Genomic DNA, 22,599 nt, shown 5'->3' with positions numbered 1-22,599 from the left:
TTAACAGTCGTAGCCAGCAAGAACGGTTCCGCGGGTTTGCCTTCGTCGTCTTCAGAAGTGAGGAATTAGCATGCCAGTTCGTCCAGCGTTGGCCATGGGTTGTTTCGCATGAACTGCGCAAGCCGTTCATGCGGGACGATGAAGCTGACGAAGAGGACGAAGATGAGGATGAAGAAGGGGGTGGTATCAAAATGACTAAGAGGAAGGGGCTTCTGCCTATGATTGAGCTCGCCAAGCAACATGGCCTTCGTTCGTTGTCCAAGTGCGTACACTGTGAGTCATGCACCAATATCTAACACTACTTCGAAGGTTGCACTGGCTCAGACTCAAAGCTGACTATCTCGCTGAACAACGGCGACTTCTTGAACTTTCAAGACCAAAACCAGGCCCGACCACAACGGTCAGCACTGCCGCAACATCCATGACCAGCCAACCTCCTCCCCCACCACATATGAAACAACTCCCAACCGCACCACCCAAGAAACGGCCGTTTCATCAAGTTCAGTCTGCATCCTACCCACCGGGCTGCCTGGTCTTCGCCCGCTCCCTACCTCAGCAGACGAACAAAACTGCCCTCAAGGCGCTGTTCACTGCCGCCCTAGAGGACGGAAAGGCCGGAGGTGTGGATTATGTAGACTGGCAGAAGGGGATGGATACCGTGCGTCTCACCTCCCTTCGCCTCTCACGGGTTCTGATGGAAGAGAATAGTGCTACATCCGTTTCTCCTCTGCTGCCCTGGCACAGCAAGCGATAGCATATTTCCAAAAACCGCTAGATGGCGATGCGAGCTCAGTCAGGCTCGAGCTGATAGAGGGAGAGAGGGAGAGGATCTATTGGGAGAAAGTGCCGGAGCATCTGAGGCAGCAGGCGGTGGTGCGGGCAAATGGTGTCGGGGACGCGGAGGGCACGACGAGAAAGAGGAGACGTGCCCCTTGACTGGGGTGTCGTAGCGTTACTTGGTGCGTACGAGAGTGACCAGCTAGGGTATATGCGCTGACATTTGCAGCAGTCTATATCTACCGTGTATGAAGCTAGTACATATCAACAGATGCACGACAGATCAAGCCACAAACTATCCTATCCGTCATGCATGTGTGCCGCGGCGCTCGCATGCTACATCCCATCCCGGCTCCTGCGCCGGCCCAGAAAGTCGTTCCAGGCGCTGCGCGGTTCCCTATGGCGATGTGGGGCGGCGTCCCTATTTGCGGGGGGCACGCTGCTGGTGTAGCAGATGCTGTTGAAAGTGCGTTGGCTGGCCCTGAGGGCCGAGAGGCAGCTGGGTATCGTCGACACTTCTTCTCCAGGCCCAATAATCATCCCAGGCTGTCTGCGCCGCTCGGTTGATATTCCCACCGCAGGCGCATCAACGCCCCACCGAGGTGGTTCATCTGCGGATCGGACTCGTCCACCAGGCAGCTGTTACCCGTCTCGAGCAGTTCCTCCACCAGCTCGGGGTTCTGCAAGTGCTTGAGTCTTACGACCTCCTGTACCTTGGCGGCCTTGCGTGATTCCCAATCCAGGCGCACGTATTGGCCGAGCTGCTCCGCCGTCCTGCGCGGGTGTTGCGAGCGCCGAACTTGCTCCGCTGCCTCTGGATGGTACTTGAATTTCATGGCCTCGAGGAGATGTTCAGCAGTAAGGTATCTGCGTCCAGCATACAGGACCGGATGCGCGCTGTTCAGGGCCATGGAGATGGCAGCGTGCGAGCGACGAATCGCTGCCTGGGTAGTGGGCGAGGAAGGGATAACGAGCGTGTTGTCCCTGTCGACGTCGGTGGGGATGCTGAGTGGGGATGACTGACCCGAGGAGCGAAAGCGCGGCTCGGAAGCACTGGCGGAGGCCGGGCTGGCGTGACACGGTGGACTAGGCTGGACGAGGGTCAGGCCGCGCCCATGGGCAGGACGGCGACCCATGGGGATGGGGATTGGTGCGGGCTGCGCGCGACCATATGCTGCTGGGGTTGGGAGGACAGCCGGGGCTTGAGCCTGGGGCCAGGGGTAACCCCCTGGGAAAGGGAGCACGGCAGGTGCGGAGCGAGGGCTGAACATCCCACCCATGGGAGGGGGCGTGGACGTGAGCGCGGGCGATGGCAAGCCGCGAGGCGAGAAGGGCCTGGGAGTCTCAGCAGGCAGGGGGACGGTGTGCATCAAGGGAGCCATGGGCGTGGGCGGGGGATACGACGAAGACGAGGGCTGCCAGGCCGAGGGCACGACGGCTGGGCTTATCGAGGGCGGGACGTAGGAACGACGCCGATATGCAGGTGCTGCAGGGAAGGGGGGCGTATTTGGGGCAGACATTGTCGCTGTGCTGCTCTGTTGGATTTCGCTGATGTTGAGAAGGTAAGTGAAAAGGTGTCGCTGTTTGTTGTGGAAGGTCTGAGGATTGAGCTGCTGAAGGAGAGAAAGCTGGAGCGTTTCCAGTCATTAAATGACATCTGTGAGTCCCCTATTCAAACCACGCGGGAATATGACGTGTAATCTAGGTCCATTCACGTGAGTGTCTATTCTATCCGCAGGCGCTGTTTCTCTCTCGCTTGGGAGTCATCGCACGCTAGCTCCTCCCCCTTGCCTTCTAGATCTGTGACGAGGGATGTAGGGACCCGCGCCGCCTCGGCCCCTCCTTACCTGATCCGTCACGCAACGTCCTTCCCACGCGCCCTGAGCCGACCTACACAATCCCCCCATTGGCTAAACCCCTTCCGCCCTGCACAGCGCAGCAAATGAGTCTTTGTTGGCTGTTGTACTGACAACGACTGGGCTGACCGCGGCGGTGTTCCCCAGGCTGCTGTGCCGCGTCGCAACTGCGGAAAAAACGGCCAGAAGCGCCCGGGAAAGCGACTAGCGCCTATCGCATGTTCCGTGCTGGCTGTAAATTTTATGACATCTTCTGTTCAGATAGTGAATGGGGAAGGGAGGGCCCACTGGAAAGTGCTACAACAAGCGTGACCGAAGCGAAATTACAGTAACATGTTGAAACAAAAGATCAAGATCGGAAGGACCCTGGGATGTCAGAAGGTGATGGAATTTCGTGATAGGGACACCGAGATTAGTACACACAGCTCTCTCCGTCCACTCCGAGCAAACTGTACGTCTGGTGATACCCATTTCATTTACACTTGGGACGTGACAACTTGCTCAACTTTGGTGTCGTGGCCAGTACTATACACAACGTCAACCTGACTCATAATGTCTCATGTGCACGACATCGCCTAGTGCTCGTAATATCACGGCGTCACCTGGTGGTCTTGCAGCCACAATGCCTAGGCATCCGCCACCAACCCGGCTATCAATCACGTCACTACAACCGTGACCTCATCAATATGATTACATCATCCGCTCAGTTTTTGCACTCCCCTGTCCGGAAACGGAAGCCCGGCTCCGCGGAGTCCTTCCTTTTCCGGTTCGGACGCTAGTGCCTGACAGTGCTCTCTTTCAGCGCACGCAACGCTCATTCCACTTCTTTGCTAAACAAAGAAGGAGGCGACAGGTTTCCCTTTCCACTTTGACGTTTTACCGGCTTGTCGCCGAAGGAGATGGAGGCTGTTGGCTCACACCTTCCTCAAATGGTTCGGCTAGCTGCCTTCTCTGAGTGTCGGATTTGGTAACTCGAACTGAAGGCCAATGCCACAGAACTCCGAATTAGGAGGGGAATGAATTACAGCGTGGTGGTTCTGCTTCTTCAGGCCCGCGAAGATGAGATGAAACCCGGCGTATATTCCCAATTGGACATCCGTGCCACCGTGCTGGTACCTCATGTCCGTCATGCTCCAGACCCTTGTTCCCTGAGGGGAATGAAAGGTACGTATGTCAGGGTTGTATGACGACGTTGCTGATGACTATCATCAAAGCCACCCCCATACTTCATTTCACAATCCAACAAGAATGATGAATCAAGGGCTTTCGATCTTGATATCCGTCATTCTCCGAACGCACCAGTTTCCCGAAGTCATTCTTCCCGATCGATAGGACGTCATCGCTGTCCCTCAAGCCTTCTAGCGTGCCCAAATACCCATCTTGTGGATCCGGACTGTCAGACGCGTAGACCAACACCCGTTCTGCCGGCTGGACAACTCATCATTTCCCGAAGCGGAGCTGTCAAACACAGAGGCGACGGATACCCAACCACAACCGAAAGCTGCTCGCCCCTGCCGGGGACCTCGTGCGCGGAGTATCTTGTTATCTGGCCCATGTGCTCTTCTTATTCACCTCGTTGATCGTCGGACAGAGACCTGCCCCTCGGCGGAGCAGGCGTCGCGTCGTAATATCGGAAGAATAATTTTTAAGCAAACCTCGAGTCTGTCCGACAGGCTGATTCCGACCTTCGAAGCAATACGCACATCCTCCAGGCTTCCTTGCAGGATTTTCTGTTGCCCTGCTCGTGCGGACTTGCAGGCCGGCAGCCGGTGCACGAATGCAATCGCCGGTGTTCTCCGGTGACTATTACAGAAGGCCATGAGGTGTGCTCAGCGGTGTTACACGCTGAACGCTTTGCTGTCACGTGGCCTTCGATGCCCCGTGAGGGATAATCATACTGTCAACACCCGCTATGTCGTATTCTTTGGTAGAGAATACGAAAATGGAGATCAATGGCTTTTGGCCTTCCTGAAGGAGTGCAAAATATCATATTCTCGCTGCTGGCGGTCGCCTCAATCAAAACCTGTTTCAACTTCTTTCACGCTCAAGGTCATTTCACTCGGCATCTTTCAGAGTACAAGAGCCTAGTCACAAACATGCTCCCTCTGCGTTATTTCTGCGCGCCAACCCTCAACCGCGAACTGGCGCTCTTCATCAAACCTCCAACCCATCCGCTGCCTGCACCTCACGAATGGATGGACGCAACTACTCTCGAACCCACTTCCCATGTGAACGGCTCGATAAGTGAGTCAAAGTACCCGAACGCAACGTGTGCTGATGCAGCCGTTCGCAGCCGGCCGTGGTTTACAGCAGTGGTGTTTGACATGAACGGAAACGTCATCACTCCTCCAGCGGCACCCTTGAGCTCCACCGACTGAAAAATGTATTCCACGCTGGCAGGTCTCAGCTCATCTTTTCCCGAAACAGGAGGTACCTGCGCCTCGCCCGGTGGAGATGGGAGACGTGCTTGCGCAGCTCTCTTCTCTCTCTGATTGGGTGCAGTATCTCTCAGAAACCCTCGTTTATACGGCGACTGCGTTCACCAGTCAAGCAGAAGTCAACCCCGAACCTGCAAGAACGATCGAGGACACAAGCTCGCCCATCAAGGTGCAGAGCGGGTTGCCGTACCTTTGGAACGGGGCATCACCGTTTGCCAATCTCTCGCTCCTCTCCCCCCGCCCCATCATGTATAGGGGGGCCAGGAGTATCCCACCGCTGCCAGCCTGTTCTTCGCACTAAAGTTTGAGGGCAGTGCTGAACGCAGTGAAATTGCCATGGCGACCGTCAGCCGCGCATGATCCTGTGCCCTCGTCAGCTTAGTAAGAACTGATTGGTATGGGATCGCGTTTGAGAGACTGGTCGAGGTGCTGCGGCGTAAGTGTGAGCAATATCCAGAGGTGGGTGCGGAGCTGGTATGTAGCTTCTAAGCCGACCGCGACGTGCGTGAAACTGATCTTTCATGTAGCTCAGCACAGGAAATCGGTCATTGGTGGATCCCAGGCAAGACAAGACTCGATAATGTGTTTGGCCGCGCGTTGCAGGCAGTCCGGACTCGCTTGGATAATGAATTGCATCTTTGCTAGAGACAAGAATATCAGATCACCGGAGTAATCCAGTCACACGTGTGCACGTGTAAATCCCAATGCCGAGCCGCTAGGCACAATCAACCCAACATTGGCCAACTTCTTGCACAAAAGCAAGGTCATGGAAACTGAGTCACGACACAACTTTTACCCCTGTCTCTTTCTAGGCTCGGAAGCCACCGTTGAGAACCGTACGCCGACCGGGCCGCCGGTGCGTCTCTGTCCAACAACACGTTGCCGGCGGCGACGACATTTTTGAACCTCTCGGACGAACCGGGACTGTCTTTCCGGCTATTACGTTGGAGGAATTCTGGAGGGACCATGTGTCCCTTCTTGCAGGGTTTCACACCTCATGCTCCGAAGTGGCATCGGGCGTCTAACAACATACGTACTCGTTCTTCATCCTTGGTTCCGAATGCCTCGCCGCACATGTGTAGCTTAGAGAAGTAGGTAAGCTCCAGTAAAGTGGATAGGATCTGAATTACTACTAAAAACGTAGTGATCGTGTAAGACGAGCATGGAGGAAACGGATTTGTTGCACACGCTCCGCGGTGATCCGGTAGTCTCATTGCCGGGCAAAACCGTCCCAACCTCAAGAGGATGAACATCCGGATATAGAAATACGGAACCGTTGTATCGTTAAACAGACCACACTGATAAGGTGATGGTGGAACGAGACAAGAGAAAGAAAACCGCACATTTGCGCGATCAACTGAAAATCGATTGCCCTGCAGTCTCGTGAGGAACCATCGAGGAAGGATAATACATGGGATAACGCGCTCGATCTGGAAGGCGGTCCGATAACCTCTGGTGCCAAGGGAGAGGTTTCCGCACGCGTGGTACTGGTTCATGGGGGATAAAAGGAGACAAAGGGAGTCATGTCTCACCGCGTCCAAGGACCAGGAGAAAGAGGGTGCGAAAATCAGCTCGATAGGGGCGTTGTTGTAAGCTGGTTTGATGTTTGAGCAACGGAAGCCGCGGTGATGGCCGGGTTTGGAGGTCTATTGTGTGACTCTTCGTTGGGTCGGTGAAAGGCCGAGTGGTGACACACCTCTCCGGATTATTGTGCTCCACAGAGATGCGGAGGAGCGGTATCCAGCGGTATCGGCCTAATAGGGGCGCATTGATTGATGCGAACGTCCCGAAACCCGGAGACGCGCGAAGCAGATGAAAGCAAAAACACCGGACAGCGGCATTTCCCGCCGCAGCGTTGATGGGGTCAGGGCGCTTATTCCGCTGCGCATTTCCGAGGCTTGCACTCGCACGCAGAAATGTTGTAGAACAATAGCGGGGACAATAATAACTTCATTCTGTTTGCTCTGACCAAGACGGAGTCAAGAGATAATCGGAGCTGGTTATTGTTCGGAACGGCCCTGGCGCTGACTGAAGCTGACGTGTAAGCACTCTGCTGATGGGCGATATCAGAGATCTGTCCCCGTGTGGCGTGAGCCATGTATGGTCGTGATCCCGAGTGAAGAAGCAATGAAGCGGACGACCGTGGTACGAAGACTGGGGATTGGCTGGGGGAGGGGGATATCCTGTGCGTCTGCTGGGTGTAGAACGGGAAAGACCTTCGCTTGACGTGGGCAGTGAGCGATCGAGAAGTTCTGGCAGATTCACTTGTTGTCCAGGTGTGAGATTAGGGATGTGGAGGAACAATACAATGGTAATTCTTATTACCTCGCCGAAGAAGACAAGACGTGCCGATGTAAGTCGTGGACCCTCGAGCTAGCAGCACAGGCCCTATCACACGCGAACCCGAAAAGGGAGGACGCGACAAGAGACTGAGCGGTTTACACCTAGCTTGTGCGCCAGGTCGAGACTGACTGTGCCGGGCGAGGGCGCGGTTGGTCAGTTGTTCACCTGAGTTTGTGTTCGCTTGCGGGAGACGAGGAGCAAAACCCGAGAGTTTCGGTTTGCTTCTTATGCGTTCTGTGACTGTGCACCCCCGGTGAGGGCCAAGTAGGATGACTGGAAGAGGTACGAGTGTTGTAGTCATTTTCGTACGGCGTAGGCCTGCATTCGGGGGGTAAGAGTGTGCCCTGAGTTTCCTTCTTGAGTCGCGCTGTGACTCGTCTTGACAAGGTCATTGTTGAGCATGTGCCTACCGATCGGTCAAGTATTAGCGTAGAAGCATCCTAGTCATCTCTCCGGCCATAAGAAACAGATAAAAGGGCGTTACGGGGTTAGGGGAGATCTCTCAACAACCCTTCAACGCCCTCTCCCTCACAGCAACGGTCGCCCTCGTCGAACAGGTCATCGCCTCACGTGTTCCGACCTCGTTCACAACCTCGTTACATCACTCACAGTGAGCCCTTATCAACCCCAGCGCCCTCTCCCTCGTCGCGTCCCCCGGTACTCACAATGGCCTACACTTACCACCCCCACCCCTGGGGCCCCTTTCCCCGTCCCCTCGTTTCTCCCCAGGGGGCAACACTCGTCCAGCCTGCTCCTGTCGCTCCCGCCCCCGGCCCCATCCCCACTGGCAAGGCTCCCTCGAATGGCGCGTACGCCCTCAACCTCGCACTCCGCCATGCACCCGAAGCCCACGCCCTCACCCCCGGCCCCACACCTGCTCCCGCACCCGCTCTTGCATCCCCCTTCATCCAGGTCCAGCATCCTCCCTACGAGCATAGACATGTCCGCTTCGCCCCCCCGGAACCCCCAGTCCCCCAACCTGCACCCGTACCTGTGTACTTCAGTCCCCGCCCCCTAACCGGGCCTGAGCTGCAGACCTTGGTCCCCGAAACGCTCTTCCGCACGCCTCCTAAGACCTCCCCCCAGTCAAACAGATGTTGGTCTCTCGCCTCTTCCCCGGCTTTCCCCACCCATCCCCTCCCCATTCACTCCGCGCAGTCCGCGATTAGAGTCGTATTCGGCGACTTCCAGCGCACGCTGGGGCACGAGGACCCGCACCCTGACTTCCGCCTCTGCTCACGGCACGCAGTCGACTGGCGTGGGAAAGGCTATGACACCGCGGAACAGCTCTTCCATTCCTTGAAATTCGACGATAATGCACACAACGCGCCTATTCTTAAGCTCATCGCGGACAGCGCGAACCCCAAGGTGGAATCGGAGAAGTACCGCAGGTTCTGGCGCCCCAACTGGGAGCTGGAGAAAGAGAGGATCATGTTTGACATCATTCGCCATAAGATGGCACAGCATCCTCCTCTCGAAAAAGAATTGGTGAGCTGTTTCCGTCATAAAAAACGCATATATGCTCACCTCGCCACAGCTCGCGACTGGCAACGTAGAGCTCTACGATGGCGACACAGACGACAACAACCTCCTTGGTAGGGCTCTCATGGCCCACCGGGCAGAGATGGCCTTGCAATGGCGCCTCTGACCTTGCCACCACATCTACCCAATTTGAACATTGATCTTCCTCTTCCTGGTACCGTGTAACGATCTTCTGTAGTACCGTACTGTACTTCCATTAACGACTCGACCGATGTTCGAGAACTCCACTCACCATTGTAACCTTTAGTAATCCTCCTGTCTCATTGTACGTAACGCAAAAAAATCAATTGGGTCGAATGACTGTTTGGTGTGAAGCAGGGCATGTCTAAGCCCGATTGGAACGAGTTGCGCGCATACACGTGTCGAAGTCAAGCTCGAAGGTGCACAAGTCCACACCCAAAGAGGGAACTTTAATCCATCTTGACGCATTGCCCAAAAGTTGTTGACGAAGTTGTTCAAAATGGAGATGGGAGGGATGAAGAGGAAGGAGGCAAGAGTGACGGCTGGCGGCTCTCACCACACATCCAAGCGGGCTTTGCTTCCAGTCACGGAACGAAGCCGAAGCCGATTCCGAAGCCGACTGACTTCGTTTCTGTGATCGGTTCTGTCCAAAACCATTATATTATCCTGACTATATTGCTCCATCTATATGTTGCTCCTGTCACCTTCAGCATATGGATATCTAACGTCCCAATGACTGCCCACACGCAGTCGATTTACCTTCGAGAATGCTAAGATGACCCTACGAATGCTGATCTCGCACCACTCCACAATCCTTGTTTTTGATCACTCCCTGTATAATGCCAGGATCATATACTGGTGATCTGAAGTTGAAGAAGACGTAGAACGCAACTACAGGAATTAGGCATCTCGAGAGGAACGTGAATGGTGCCCTTACTCGGAGACCTGTACACATATGCTATATAACTCACCGGTCATCATTCCTGAACCGAATCCACAACTTCTGCTAAATTTCGGGGAAATATCATCGGAATAAAGTAGATGCTCAAACAGAGTAGCAGTTGCCAGTCCACTCAGAGAAGGAAATAAGAAGGGACAGCTTCGGATCTTCGGAGACTCGTATCTGATGGGACCGGGCAGGGGCAGGGTTGTCGGTGGCAGACAGCCTGTGGCCTTTTTTGTCGGGATGCTGAGGAGAACGGTGCCGCAGATGGAATGCACTGTCGGCCTGAGTTGTTCCTTACCTGACTTGCAATGACGATCTCACCTGCACTTAAGAGCCAAGAGACTTCGAAGGAAGCCCGAGCTCTCTGGGCGCGCATCTTGGCAGAATCCACCCCCACCAATTTGCGGGAAGTGGTTTCTCAGAATCTGCACTTAGCTGCCTTGCAAATCTACGACACCCATGGGAAGGATCAGGCGGATGGCCGCAAGGCAGTCGCAATACATGAGGTGGTTGTGCGTGGGGAGATGACCGATGGGGAAGGGAAGTTGTCACGCACTTGGTTGACGTTGCTGGTCGAATTGTATGCCGTGCCCAATGCAACCCTGCTTAGGTGCCTACTATTTTCTTCATAGATGCTCAAACTTGGCAGGGCATGCACTCGACCTGCCAACAGAGGGTTCTATACCGAGTAAAACGGTCGCGCTCAATCTTGACGTACACTCCTCCCCATCAACGTGAGTAAGCTTGTGTCAAGGGTTTATTTGCCAAATCCAAACCAGTGTTACAGAGAATCGTCACTCAGGATCGTTTCGTCCACAATTTCAAGTGACAAGCGCATGCAGAGTGTCCTCTGTGAGGTGTGGGAGATTCTCCCCAAGGGACAGACGAAGGTTGCTGAGGCACGGGTCACACAATTGCAGATGCCATGGCTGGCGAAGGCAGATGATCGACGCGGGTGGACAGAGGATATGCTCGTAGATCGGGGAAAGGTTATGGTTGGCAAGTTGTAATGTGCAAGATGACTCACGACAACGTGTCCAGCGAAGGTCATTGATGATATTTATCCAAGTCTTGTGGGTCTTGACCACCTAAAAAGTCAAAAAGGTCCCGAGACCCGTCATAAAAAATGACCGTTCAATCATATTCGAAACATTGACCGCGCGCCAACCGCCACTGGGCACACCCAATTTGCTCATCTTGTTTCCCTACCACCATCTTATCAACTTTCACTTTGCTTTCCTTAATTCCGCTTTCCCATCTTACCATTTATAATGGCACCTTCAAACTCTAAGCAAAAGCGGTTGGCAGAGCGCGCCGCAAAGAAGGCCTCAAAGTCTGGCACCACCGAGTCTTCCCCCTCCACTCCAGCTCTCTCTGTTAACGGATCTTCTGCGACGACGCCAGCGACCAACCTCTCACGCAACGGCAGTCAGGATGATATTAGCGCTATGGCCAAGCTGCAGATCGCCACCGATCGGAGCGCTGCGGGCGTGCTCGTTTCTGATCCGAAGGGAAGGGACATCAAGATCGACTCCTATACCCTCTCATTCCATGGGAGACTGCTCTTTGAGGGTGCCGAGATTCAGCTCAACTATGGCCAGCGGTACGGTCTTCTGGGTGAGAACGGGAGCGGAAAGTCAACTTTTTTGCAATCGCTCGCTGAGCGGGATATCGCGATTCCGGAGCATATTGATGTGCGCTTGATTTGCTTTTCTTCTGTAAGGATCCTCTTTTGACATGATGTTGCAGATTTATATCGTCCGGGGCGAGGCTGAGCCATCCGATATCAATGCGATGGACTTCATCATTGCCTCAGCAAAAGAAAAAGTGGCCAAGCTTGAAGCGCGCATGGAGGAACTTGCATCTGCGGACGAAGTAGATGAATTGGCACTAGATGCGCTAAACGAAGAGCTTGAGGAGCTTGATCCTTCGACATTCGAGTCCAAGGCTGGTTCGATCCTGCATGGTTTGGGCTTCAGCCAGGAGATGACCCGGCGGCCTACGAAGGACATGTCTGGTGGGTGGCGGATGCGAGTCTCCCTCGCTCGTGCACTGTTCATCAAGCCCCACCTGCTCCTCATGGACGAGCCCACTAACCATCTCGATCTTGGTGCGGTCGTATGGCTTGAAGCTTACCTCAGCACATACAACCACATCCTCGTGATCACCTCCCACAGTCAGGATTTCATGGACTCGGTCTGCACCAACATCATGGAGCTCACGCCCAAGAAGAAGATGGTGTACTACACGGGTAACTACACTACGTACGTGCGGACGAAGACGGAGAACGAGGTGAACCAGATGAAGGCGTACAACAAGCAGCAGGAAGAAATCGCGCATATCAAGAAGTTCATCGCTTCTGCGGGTACGTATGCCAACCTCGTCAAGCAGGCCAAGAGCAAGCAGAAAATCATTGATAAGATGGAGGCTGCTGGCCTGATCGAGCCTATTGAAACGAGGAGGCAGCTCAGATTCAACTTTGAGGACGTGGGCAAGCTCCCACCGCCTATCATCGCCTTTAGCGACGTCGCATTCTCCTATTCTGGAAAGAAGGAGGATTATCTCTATCGCAACTTGTCGTTCGGTATTGAGTGAGTCTCATTTGTGCTCTGATAGTTGCTGTCTGACCGTGTTCTAGTATGGACTCTCGAGTGGCCATCCTCGGTGCAAACGGTGCAGGCAAGTCGACCCTCCTAAACCTCATCACCAGTCAGCTTCAGCCTTGTGAAGGAACAATCTCGAAGCACGTCGGGCTCAAGCTCGCTAAGTACAGTCAACACAGTGCCGACCAGTTGCCGTACGACAAGTCACCTCTGGAATACTTTGACAGCACCTATCACGACAAGTTCCCGGACAAGGACCTGATGTTCTGGAGGCAGCAGTTGGGTCGGTTCGGACTCACAGGTGCGCATCAGACGAGTCCTATCAAGCAGCTCTCCGACGGCCTGCGCAACCGTGTCGTTTTCTCTCAATTGGCGATGGAGCACCCGCACATCATTCTCCTGGATGAGCCGACGAACCATTTGGACATGGGTTCCATTGACGCTCTGGCACGTGCGATCAAGGAGTTCTCGGGTGGTGTGGTCATTGTTAGTCACGACTTCAGACTCATTGAGCAAGTCGCGGAGGAGCTGTGGGAGGTCGCGGACCAGACGATCAAGAACCTTACCAAGATGGACATCAACATTCGAGACTACAAGCAAGGGCTGATCTCCAAGAGTACGTCGCCTTTTCCCCGAGGTCCAGAATTTACTGACTGGTGCATAGGTATGAAGGAAATCGAGAAGGCAAAGCTGATCAGCAAGAACTCTTCGAGAGGGCGGGTGTAAATACGCCTTTTATTCCTCCACCTGCCTGTGCCTCTGCTATAGCGTCGATTCACATCCTCGTCTGCGGCGGTCACCAGCGATGCCCGCGTGTCACTCTACCTGGCTCATTCTCTCACTACCCTCACGACCTGTTATATCATGTATTCCAGCCTTGTTCGGTTGCACGCATCCAGGATCTTCACCTCTAGACGTAGCAGCAGCAGCATTTTGCATTGATATGATCATCTGTATCATCCATCTGTTCCGTTCTATTCATTTCTTGCAATGGCAGAGGTCCGCAACGGCACACCATCCGCTCCTCGGCACCAGGCCAGACGACTGAAGGTGGCTGGTATATCCCGTCAATCCCTCGATGACTTCTCAATTCGAGTAAGAGCTATTAATGCGAGACCTAAATTACAGCATATTCAGCCACCGTCGAGTAGCCTACAATGGGAATCCAACTAATTGGTCGTGAACGGTGAACGTAGAGTCAAGACCGCCGTAGTTTAGGCCGTCCGAACCTATTCATCAAACATCAGCAGCTTGTTTGACGTTCTTCCTGACGTTCTTTGCGGGCTGAGGCGCCATGGGCAAGGGCATGCTTCCACCAGCGCTTGATGCCTTCGACGGTAAAGGTGAAGAGTCACCTCGGAAGTGCTCTTGGCTCCATTGCCCGACGTCCATCACATCATAGCTTCGCCTTCTGTGCATTTGTTGCCCACATGTCCTCGCCATACACCTCCTTCCTCCACTCCTGAGCCTTCGGATCGCCCTCCTTCCCTGAGCGCATCTTGATATGCATCCCGCTTGCGACGAGTCTGTGGGTCGGGTTGGTGACGTCCCACACTTCGCAGCGGACGGTCTGAACGCGTGTGCTGAAGGAGACAACGGTGGATATTATGCGAAGGGAAGCGCCTCTGTGTTACGCGATGAGCGGGAAGAGGATTGTGTCGACAATGGAAGGGAGCGTACAGGGAAGCGGCAGCATGGTATGTCACATTGAGATTCAACGAGACGGTTGGCGGGATGCTGTAGTCGGGTGGATCGAGGGCGGTCAAGGTGATGCTCGAGCAACTTTTCAAAAGGTTTAGAACGGCATGCTGGCCTCGGATATAGTACGCACGTATCGATCAGGTATGCCGTGCATCCGCCATGCAGGAAGCCCATTCCATTCAAGCAATCTTCCGTCACAGTCATCTCATGCACCGTCTCTGTTATCCTTCGCACCCTGCCATTCCCTGGGTCATTGGACTTCCCGACAGAAGACTCCACGTCCTCCTTAAGGTTGAGTTCTGTGAACCGCAGTCCCTGGCGGATGTCCCGTCCGTAGCCTGGAGCCGCTGGTCCACCAAGCCAATTGTCCCACTTGAAGGCGGTTACTGCCTTCATAGCTTCTGGTGCATTGCCGGTGAGAACTGAGGCCGGGGCGATTGCCATCTGGATGAATGAGGGAATGGCGATGACGTCAAGGTCGTTGATCCAGGGTGGCCGTCGAACTGGTGCAGGAGCGGACGTGATTGCCGCAGAGATCTATCGTCTAAATTTTGAGCCGGCCCTTCTCTGCATTCTTTAATTTGCATCATATTATTTAGTAATGTTCATCAACAGTGTATTGATGAATATTAATTCAAACCTCTCTCTTTACCTATTCTTTGAAGAAATCCATGGCTTCCTTAATAATCTCCCCCGGTTGCTCTTCGGGGATGAAGTGCCCACTATCGATCTCTCTTCCACCTATGAATATCCCCCCCTGGCAGACTTTCGTCCACTCCATGATCGGATCCCAATTCTTGCCAATAATACCTTTAGAACCCCAAAAGACCTTCATCGGGCTTCCAATTTTTGTTCCTTTCCTTAGATCCTCCCGATCCCGCTCGATATCGATCCCCGCACTGGCGCGGTAGTCCTCGCAAATAGCGTGAATCGTCCCCGGTGTCTTGGCAGCTTCGATATACTCAGCAAGCGCCTTTGTGTCGTACTTTTGTAGATTAGGATGATCAGGCGTCGGATGTCCGTCTCGGACGAAGGACTTATATACGAGCGCCTCCGGGAAGGAGGAGAGGAGCATCTCGGGAAATGGAGCTGGCTGAATGAAGAAGAACCAGCTGTAGTGGATATTAATGGGATGCGATCGGACATAGGTGAAAGGGACGTACTGGTAGTATGCGGTCGCGAATGCCATGTTCGTTCCTTCATACATAGCGAGGGTAGGCGCGATGTCGAGCAGGATGAACTTCTTGACCACGCCGGGATAATCCAACACCATACGATGCGTCACGCGTGCACCACGATCGTGGGCAAGAACGTAAAAGCTATCAAACCCGAGTTGCTTCCTGCATAATATTAAGCATAGAACTCATGCGATGTCAAAGCACGGCACGCACATGACCTCAACATTGTCCCTCGCCATCTCCCGCTTGCTGTAGAGCTCGTGCTGCTTATCTTGCGCAGGGTCGACCTCAGGTTTACTGCTCTTTCCATATCCTCTCAGATCACAAACAACCACACTGAAGTGGTCGGCCAGAGTCGGTGCGACTAGATGCCACATATAAGACGTCTCCGGAGATCCATGCAGGAGCAGCATGGGAGGACCGGACCCAGCACGGACGACATGAATGACGATCTGTTGAGTCGGATGAGATGGAGGCGAAGAGACCGGTAGAGAGAACTCTTCAAACTGGTCGAAGGGAATAGGCATTGTTGACAAAGTTGCATAGAGAATGTTTCACATTGTTGCGTACTTGCTGACTGCGCAAAGGAAGAAGGGTCCAACATGTTTTTAGCTCTTTTGACGACGACCACCTCGAAGTTCTCGGTATGCCGAGCAATATCTCAACTGATATTATCTGCGGCGGGCCGCTCAATACGCTATCCCAATTCTATATTCTAGTCGACGACCTCGGGGCTTTGCTCACCCTAGTTTCCCTGACCTGCATCTCTCCGGTGGACCGGCCACCGAACGGCGCCGACCACAAGCCTCCTCATGCTCGCATCGGAACTCGTTTTCGATTGCCTCACTCTCGATGCTTTGCTCTTGGACTGTCACCTCTGCACAAGAGTACCAGCCGTCCCAAGGAACGCTCACGTGCGGTAACGTGCCTGCCACTTACAGCACGTGTCAATGACGTCAATGGCCAGCCCTCCAGTCTCTTGGTCGTATGGCGCTCCTGTTCTGAGTCTCTGCCATGTACTGCGACCTGACTTTGCGCGCTTGAGATGGTTGAAGAGTGTTGTGAATACTAGGGTCAGCCTTTGTTTGGGGTCTGTCTGCATACTTGAAAACCCTTTCGGCATACCTCAAAGTAGCGCCAACATGCCGTATTCAAAGAATGGTCAACTAGCTCTTTTTGATCACCCGTCTGCGTGTTTTCGATAATATCAAGCGGCGATCACGCGGCAGACATCCTCTTTCCAGCCATCCAGCACGGCGGGCAGAAACAGGGTCAAGGATTTTCTTCGGGTTGAATCCATGCCTGATGCGAACGCCACCCCGGCATCTCGGACTCCCGTGTCCTACGGCATACGTACTCACAGCCAAGCGATGCTTCGTGCGTTGTCCTGCCATCTCTGTGCACCCGCTTTCATTCTGGCCGATGCCGTCACCTGCCTTTTATGGAAATGCTAGATGGTAGAATGCTTCCGCTTCATAGCAGGGTCTTACAATGGAGGGTACGACGTTGGACTTGCACGTCAAGGATGGCTGGCAGCGCTAGTGGCTGGATAAATTGCTTGTACTTCCTCGTGGCCCCATGAAACCAATGGGAGTGCGAGATATAAATGAAACTGGAAGATATCCTAGGAAAGGCTCACCGTCTTTCCTCTCTTGCATTCTCTTTTGATTTTCCCGGCCCCCGCCCCGCCCCGCCAACCTTAACCGGCCTTTACCAAGATGAACTTCCGGGCTGTAATCCTGCTCCTACTGGCGACGTATGTCAGCGCTCTCGCAGTCCCTCCGGTGATGTGGACGCTCGAGGAAGGTTGGACCAACGCCAAACGGTTCGCAGCCAACCTCGCCCCTCTCAAGCCCAAGTCTCTGTACGCGCCCACGAAGGTCCTCGCTTCCAGGCATTCTGCTTCTCCCAGCCCGAGCCCTTCATCTGGACCTACCTCTGTTTGCTCCGGATTCGTTAGCGTGTATTCAGTAGGCCAGGGGCCCTCCGGGTGGCTCTCCGCAACGGTGATGAACGCTACCGGAGTGTACGAGCTCAACTTCTCCTTCATGTCGCCTCCCTGACATAAGCAATAGTTACAGTACAACGACGATGGACAAGTCACAGGCTCTCAAAGTCTCCATCCCTTGCATAACGAAAGACCATTCTGCCCTGAAGGCCTATAATGGCCCCGACAAGAAGACTTGCTACGTTGGTTTCATCCAAGAGGAGGACGAGCCTGACATTGGCGCGGGCTCGGAGAACTTTGGTCTCATCGGCCCCACTGCCTGGACCGACTCCGGCGCGAAACCCGCAGTTGGCGACAACTACTACGACGTCATCACGGACGACCCGACGCTGATCGAGGCCTCCGTCTGGAAGTACAACTCGAAGACCACTGAGCTCACCGCAGCATGGATTAACACCGACGGCAGCTCCGTGCCCTCCACCCTCTTCTGGGACACCGACTATTACTGGTTTGGCTTCACCGGTGACCTTGGCAAGCTCATCAGCGAGTACGGTTCCGGCAACAACTTCGTCCAGGTCAAGTTCTATCTTGACGCATAGATCTTTCGTGCCCTACCCAATTAATGACCGCCCGACGACGTTTTTACGATGGCGAAGAACTCGAACTGAAAATATCTCTGAATGGAAATGAAGGAGCCGACCCGGTATGCTCGATGTGTCATTGGACTCCGGCCGCGTATTGTGACGCGCCTTGTTGTGTCTTTCGCATCGTAATCCTACGGACTTCACGGACTTGTGTTGTATAATTTTGCATTTCTGCTTCGTTAGATCTTGGAATAAAACCCTTCGACGATATATCAGCTGTGCGATAGCTGGGACAGTCCATGACTGATGCATAACAAAATCCCGACTTTGACGTTTAAGGTGAGCAATAAAATACAACTGCGATGATGCGAAGGGTATGCATGTTCCGGGAATCGATATGGATAGAATACGAAAGGAATATTAGGCAGGACTCTCCTCTTCGCCCTCCTCGGCTTGGTGGCATACAGGACAACCTTCCTCCAGTCTTCCTCGGACTACAGTGGCACTGTACACCTATCAGCAATGTACCCTCGAGGCAGTTGCTGCAGCGCTTACTAGGCTAATTTTTGTCCAAGTCTATCCTGTGTTCGAGCTTGACTTCCCAGGAATCCCCTAATGATCTCGGGTTGTTGGGCCGGAAGTTCACTCGCTCCCTTCACATGAGTGGCATGAACGATGTGACCGCACAAGAATGCCAAGGCCAACTGCTGCGTTTCGGCACTTGGAGTAGGAGCGACAAATAGGGGAAGATCGCATATGGGGCACGTCATGGTCGCTATGATGGGGATGAGCCGACGAGTTAGGCGATTCCTGTATTCGACGCACCGCTACAGAAGGCTCCACTCACTTGACTGCTTTGGAGCCGCCGAGCCAGATCCGTACAATCGCTGTAGAGAATAGTCTGTGTACCCTGCAGCAGAGAAATCTTTCAAACACTGTGAGCACATAGAGGCAGGGCCAGGATGACTGGTAACACACCTGCAAGTTGAAATCCTGTAGAATCTTAATCAGTGCGCTCTTTAAGCCTGGCACTTCAAGTCCGTTTCGAATGCGTCGTATCAGTCGTACAGGATTGATCTCGGCACCTACGTTCTCCAAGAGGCCACGAATGAAAGCTGATCGAGGGATTAGCTGGGGAAATAACATCATCTTACGAGTACCCACCAGGTCGAGTCTCAGAGTATTTCAGAAGATCTTCCCACAACTCTTCATCATTTTGCTCTTTCGCAAAATCTATAGCCTACATCCGATCAGAACAGGAGATTATGTCATAAGTTGTATTAGACATACTCGAGTGACATCGCCCAGACGTTCGATGATGAGGTTCAGTGCAGCCTTGTTGTTACCCATGCGGCCAAGCAAGAACACTTGTTCAGGTACAAAATCTCGTTCCTTACATATTCGATATGCCTATCAAATGTGTTAGGGGCGAATGGGATGCAATATTTAGGGGTCTTACGCGTTCCAAGCTGTAGTAGTTGCTCGCCCGGAGGAAATCCATAAGGCGCTTGTAGGAAAATTCTGCATATAGCTGCACCTATGTGTTATGTGAGACGTTATGCCGCCAAGTCAGGCAGAAGGTCGTACCTGACGATCAGCGTAGTCTGACGTGAGGAGCGGATCACGGTCGAACAACGCGTCGAGATACAGATACAGGAATGACGCTCTTTGCTCAAGTTGTTGTATCACACGTGGGATCTAACACAAAGTCACAATCAGTAGCATTCCTTGTGCACGAGAATTGACATACCGGAATAGAATCTGTATGCTCTACTAGCAACGAGATTGCAGCGCTTCGTCTGGGCAGCACCGATGCCATGCTTCCCTCTCCTTGCACCCTGTACTTCTGCTCTAGATCTTGATCAAATTCGACGAGTAGCAGGACCTGATCCTTGACAGCCGAGAATAGATTGTATTCTCTAATCAGGTCGATTACGTTCGGTTTCCTCAGTCGAAGTAAGTAGGGCAGGGCCCTTCCCGGTTGACGATTCTGGATAAAGAGCTCGGCGAGGCACTCCATCAAGATAGCTGAACTCGGTGTGTGCTCGAGCTCGCCTTGAACCGCAACAACGATGGCCGAACTGTCGTATATCCCGTGGGGCCAGGTGCGAATTGTGCGCAGAAGTTCGTCTCGATTATTGGCAAGATAATGAGCTAGGACCATCTCGTACACAACATGAGATAGCTGCGGTTCTTGAGTGGGTATAACGGGAACGATAGCCTAGAACGCATGTGAGCGTAGTTACGATAGTAAACGAACTCTCGACACCTACTGGTAATTGACCCTTTTGCACGAAGGTGAAAATCCAGTCCTCCCATGCCTTCCCGTTATCCCTGCAGACCTTCGGACACAACTCGGCAGCCTTATCGAACTGTCCTTCCTCCACCAAGCTTTCAATGAACTTCTCTCCCACACTGACAACATTCCATTCCCTCGTTTCCCCCATTTTCTCCACTTCATCCAGAGCTTCGGCATACCGCCGTTTCTCTACCAGCCAGTCGACATGATCACTCCGGTCCCTGGGTCGGGCGACGATGATGGACTTTGGGCTCATAACAACGAAGAATGGATCCTTCTCCTTGATTGAAGGACCAAGCGCGTAATCATTGCACCCGTATGTTCCGTACCCCTGGATGGCTAGGACATCAGACGCTTCCTGTTCTCCGGAGCGGGAAATCAAGTTCATCTCAGGTGGAAGCGCCGCCTTTCGCCTTTGCCGCTCGCGGTCTTCTGTTTCCTCTTCCATGTAGGTATCGGGAGAGATATACGAGAGGATCAGGTAGGAATTCTGGTAGCTTGCAATCCCTGCGACCATGTAATCGAGAGCAAAGTGGGAGGTGATCTCAATCATCAGCGGTGGCATTCCCGGCGGTGGGTTTGGTCGCTGGCGGACGCGGGCAACCTTGAGGTGGTCTGCCCAGCCTATCAGGAGTGTTTGTTCATCGCGCCAGCGGAGGTTGCATTTAAAGAGGTCGGCTCTTGGTGCGTCAACGGCGCGGTCGATGAATCCAATTCTCGAATGGGAGGCAGTATCGTAAATCTTGACACCCTGCAAAGTTATTCAGTACTTGCAATGACATATTGAAGGTGTACTGAGGTCGCACCAGATCATTGGCCCAGGCAATCAGGTTACCCATCCAACTGGTCTCCCAGATCGGACCCTCTCCACTGTGCAGAATCTGCGCCTTGTGCCCCATCCACCCTTTATCATGCAGCAGTAGTGTCCCTGCCATCCCACCACACACGAACTGCCTCCCATTCTTATGCGCAAATCCTGGTTCGAGTGCTACTGTGCGCATCGGCCGACGGAAGTCGAACGAGTAGTTTTCCGGCGTATGCAGGGAGTGGATGATGACCTTGCCGTCTACGGATGCGGACGCAATGAATTGATTTTCGTAGTCCACGTCGATTCCACTGATGGTCGCACTGTGAGAGCGATAGGCCTTGATATTGTTGCCTTTGTGGTCAATGACATGCACTACGCCGTTGTGTGTGCCCAGTGTCTGATCATGCATTAGCTGCGTGTTAAGAGAGGGTTAACTAAGAGCTCACCATAAATTCTGTCGAGACGTAGATCGCTGATATGGTCTCCTTCTGCAGGAAATCAAATGCAGGCGTCTTCATAGTCTCGTACTTGAGAGTCGGCTCCTCCTCCTCCTCCTCTCCGTCTTCGTCGCCATCTTCTCCCTCCTCTTCCACATCCTCGGGATCATCCTCTTCAACTTCTTGCCTTCCGTTCTGATACATCTCGTCTCCGTTCACACTGGCACCTTTATTCGCATGACCATTGGACAGGACGCTGGCGACATCGGGGGCGGGCGCGTCATCCACGGTCATGTGTTCCTCCGTGCTGTCCGCATAGTCGCCGTTGACTTCCAGATCATGAATAGGCTCGCCGTCATCAGGTGGTCCCTTTACCGACGGTCGGTCGTCTTCGTGTAACCCTCCGTGACCCTCTTGCGGAGCCATGGCCCCAGTGGTCGTTGGTATGGGGCGAGGGAAGGATGAACGACTCTCGTAGGCCAGGGTCTGCGGAGCCGAATACCCCGCTAGATTCCCCGTAACCTGAAAATGACAACGATCAGGATCATAACATATATTTGGTAATTGATTTTGTTTCCTTGCAACGTGTATTTACAACATGATGCACACAATCCACAAGTCCCCTGTCAAATGAAGATCAAAATAATAGATAATAACGATAGAAACTGGAGATGTTTGAACAAGGGTGCGTGAGCGGGGGACCGGAGAGATGGGCGATTGGCAAACCGAGAGCTGTGGACGTGTATGAGTCGTAAAGACGGCGCTGCGATTAGTTGAACATAGGCGTGAACAGAGGGCATAAAGCGTAGTTGATTCGTGTCGCGGTCGGGGTCATTTGGAAGACTGCCAGATCCGGGCTGGCAGAAGGATGAAGGGCATGACTTTGGCAATTGATTTGGTGAATTTCGTTTTTCCAAGAACCGTGCGCTATTATGGATGTTTGTGTCAGAATGATAAAGGATGCAAGTCAAGGATAAACGCACTTATTTACAAATTGGTGCGCCAGTTCATCATAAATAGGAGCAGTGTGAGTGATGCCAGAAGGAAGAGTCGTTTCACAGAGACGGCCGAGCCAAGAAGGGGCACAGAGGTGTCTTATTAGATTGCGTCGTATCCAATAGTTGGGGGTGAAGTTTGGAGGATTATGACGGGGATATCCGTGTGCGTGTGTCATCGAA

The 22,599-nt window shown here is 53.4% G+C and overlaps 10 protein-coding genes across 10 annotated transcripts; 5 read left to right on the top strand and 5 right to left on the bottom strand.

Moving 5' to 3' along the window:
- Nucleotides 1-29: 29 nt before the first annotated feature.
- On the bottom strand, nucleotides 30-2,594 carry DACRYDRAFT_19710 (uncharacterized protein). Its single transcript, XM_040771626.1, has 3 exons — nucleotides 709-2,594; nucleotides 310-658; nucleotides 30-262 (listed from the first exon to the last, which is right to left on the bottom strand). The coding sequence occupies exon 1, from the start codon at nucleotides 2,295-2,297 to the stop codon at nucleotides 1,314-1,316; it is 984 nt and encodes a 327-aa protein (XP_040633540.1). The 5' UTR covers nucleotides 2,298-2,594; the 3' UTR covers nucleotides 30-262; nucleotides 310-658; nucleotides 709-1,313.
- Nucleotides 2,595-5,033: 2,439 nt separating this feature from the next.
- DACRYDRAFT_113300 (uncharacterized protein) lies at nucleotides 5,034-5,737 on the top strand (the record flags this gene model as incomplete). The annotated part of the gene is made up of 2 exons (XM_040769605.1): nucleotides 5,034-5,545; nucleotides 5,599-5,737. A coding segment is annotated over one exon (346 nt), but the record flags the coding sequence as incomplete, so codon positions are not given.
- A 1,006-nt stretch (nucleotides 5,738-6,743) lies between these two features.
- Nucleotides 6,744-7,221, bottom strand: DACRYDRAFT_19709 (uncharacterized protein). The gene has a single exon (XM_040771625.1). The coding sequence runs from the start codon at nucleotides 7,167-7,169 to the stop codon at nucleotides 6,945-6,947; it is 225 nt and encodes a 74-aa protein (XP_040633538.1). The 5' UTR covers nucleotides 7,170-7,221; the 3' UTR covers nucleotides 6,744-6,944.
- Nucleotides 7,222-7,354: 133 nt separating this feature from the next.
- Nucleotides 7,355-9,230, top strand: DACRYDRAFT_98001 (uncharacterized protein). The gene is made up of 2 exons (XM_040777498.1): nucleotides 7,355-8,902; nucleotides 8,952-9,230. Exons 1-2 carry the CDS (start codon nucleotides 8,081-8,083, stop codon nucleotides 9,060-9,062), a joined length of 933 nt encoding a protein of 310 aa, XP_040633537.1. The 5' UTR covers nucleotides 7,355-8,080; the 3' UTR covers nucleotides 9,063-9,230.
- Nucleotides 9,231-10,171: 941 nt separating this feature from the next.
- Nucleotides 10,172-10,873, top strand: DACRYDRAFT_103591 (uncharacterized protein; the record flags this gene model as incomplete). The annotated part of the gene is made up of 3 exons (XM_040767785.1): nucleotides 10,172-10,443; nucleotides 10,496-10,597; nucleotides 10,651-10,873. The coding sequence occupies 3 exons, from the start codon at nucleotides 10,172-10,174 to the stop codon at nucleotides 10,871-10,873; spliced, it is 597 nt and encodes a 198-aa protein (XP_040633536.1).
- Nucleotides 10,874-11,074: 201 nt separating this feature from the next.
- Nucleotides 11,075-13,387, top strand: DACRYDRAFT_19708 (uncharacterized protein). Its single transcript, XM_040771624.1, has 4 exons — nucleotides 11,075-11,557; nucleotides 11,613-12,454; nucleotides 12,502-13,082; nucleotides 13,131-13,387. The coding sequence occupies exons 1-4, from the start codon at nucleotides 11,135-11,137 to the stop codon at nucleotides 13,190-13,192; spliced, it is 1,908 nt and encodes a 635-aa protein (XP_040633535.1). The 5' UTR covers nucleotides 11,075-11,134; the 3' UTR covers nucleotides 13,193-13,387.
- A 475-nt stretch (nucleotides 13,388-13,862) lies between these two features.
- Nucleotides 13,863-14,371, bottom strand: DACRYDRAFT_45390 (Thioesterase/thiol ester dehydrase-isomerase; the record flags this gene model as incomplete). Its single annotated transcript, XM_040774642.1, has 3 exons — nucleotides 13,863-14,091; nucleotides 14,147-14,248; nucleotides 14,298-14,371. 3 exons carry the CDS (start codon nucleotides 14,369-14,371, stop codon nucleotides 13,863-13,865), a joined length of 405 nt encoding a protein of 134 aa, XP_040633534.1.
- A 446-nt stretch (nucleotides 14,372-14,817) lies between these two features.
- Nucleotides 14,818-15,872, bottom strand: DACRYDRAFT_97999 (alpha/beta hydrolase protein; the record flags this gene model as incomplete). Its single annotated transcript, XM_040777497.1, has 3 exons — nucleotides 14,818-15,279; nucleotides 15,331-15,507; nucleotides 15,559-15,872. The coding sequence occupies 3 exons, from the start codon at nucleotides 15,870-15,872 to the stop codon at nucleotides 14,820-14,822; spliced, it is 951 nt and encodes a 316-aa protein (XP_040633533.1).
- Nucleotides 15,873-16,665: 793 nt separating this feature from the next.
- On the top strand, nucleotides 16,666-17,913 carry DACRYDRAFT_92553 (uncharacterized protein). Its single transcript, XM_040777086.1, has 2 exons — nucleotides 16,666-17,371; nucleotides 17,421-17,913. The coding sequence occupies exons 1-2, from the start codon at nucleotides 17,064-17,066 to the stop codon at nucleotides 17,890-17,892; spliced, it is 780 nt and encodes a 259-aa protein (XP_040633532.1). The 5' UTR covers nucleotides 16,666-17,063; the 3' UTR covers nucleotides 17,893-17,913.
- Nucleotides 17,914-18,431: 518 nt separating this feature from the next.
- Nucleotides 18,432-21,625, bottom strand: DACRYDRAFT_44645 (vacuolar protein sorting-associated protein 41; the record flags this gene model as incomplete). Its single annotated transcript, XM_040774597.1, has 11 exons — nucleotides 18,432-18,652; nucleotides 18,703-18,802; nucleotides 18,856-18,992; nucleotides 19,042-19,117; nucleotides 19,168-19,287; nucleotides 19,337-19,414; nucleotides 19,465-19,575; nucleotides 19,628-20,098; nucleotides 20,151-20,927; nucleotides 20,983-21,381; nucleotides 21,431-21,625. The coding sequence occupies 11 exons, from the start codon at nucleotides 21,623-21,625 to the stop codon at nucleotides 18,432-18,434; spliced, it is 2,685 nt and encodes an 894-aa protein (XP_040633531.1).
- Nucleotides 21,626-22,599: the final 974 nt, after the last annotated feature.

Source organism: Dacryopinax primogenitus, assembly GCF_000292625.1.
Source record: "Dacryopinax primogenitus strain DJM-731 SS1 chromosome Unknown DACRYscaffold_1, whole genome shotgun sequence".
NCBI lineage: Eukaryota > Fungi > Basidiomycota > Dacrymycetes > Dacrymycetales > Dacrymycetaceae > Dacryopinax > Dacryopinax primogenitus.
This window is presented reverse-complemented; position numbering and strand designations above follow the sequence as displayed.

Coding starts and splice junctions, on each gene's coding strand:
- DACRYDRAFT_19709 (XM_040771625.1), bottom strand. CDS start 7,169: ATGGCTCACGCCACACGGGGACAGATCTCTGATATCGCCCATCAGCAG.
- DACRYDRAFT_19710 (XM_040771626.1), bottom strand. CDS start 2,297: ATGTCTGCCCCAAATACGCCCCCCTTCCCTGCAGCACCTGCATATCGG.
- DACRYDRAFT_92553 (XM_040777086.1), top strand. CDS start 17,064: ATGAACTTCCGGGCTGTAATCCTGCTCCTACTGGCGACGTATGTCAGC. Junction 17,372..17,420: donor GTGATGAACGCTACCGGAGT/GTACGAGCTCAA, acceptor CATAAGCAATAG/TTACAGTACAACGACGATGG.
- DACRYDRAFT_98001 (XM_040777498.1), top strand. CDS start 8,081: ATGGCCTACACTTACCACCCCCACCCCTGGGGCCCCTTTCCCCGTCCC. Junction 8,903..8,951: donor CTCCTCTCGAAAAAGAATTG/GTGAGCTGTTTC, acceptor ACCTCGCCACAG/CTCGCGACTGGCAACGTAGA.
- DACRYDRAFT_19708 (XM_040771624.1), top strand. CDS start 11,135: ATGGCACCTTCAAACTCTAAGCAAAAGCGGTTGGCAGAGCGCGCCGCA. Junction 11,558..11,612: donor CGATTCCGGAGCATATTGAT/GTGCGCTTGATT, acceptor ATGATGTTGCAG/ATTTATATCGTCCGGGGCGA. Junction 12,455..12,501: donor AACTTGTCGTTCGGTATTGA/GTGAGTCTCATT, acceptor ACCGTGTTCTAG/TATGGACTCTCGAGTGGCCA.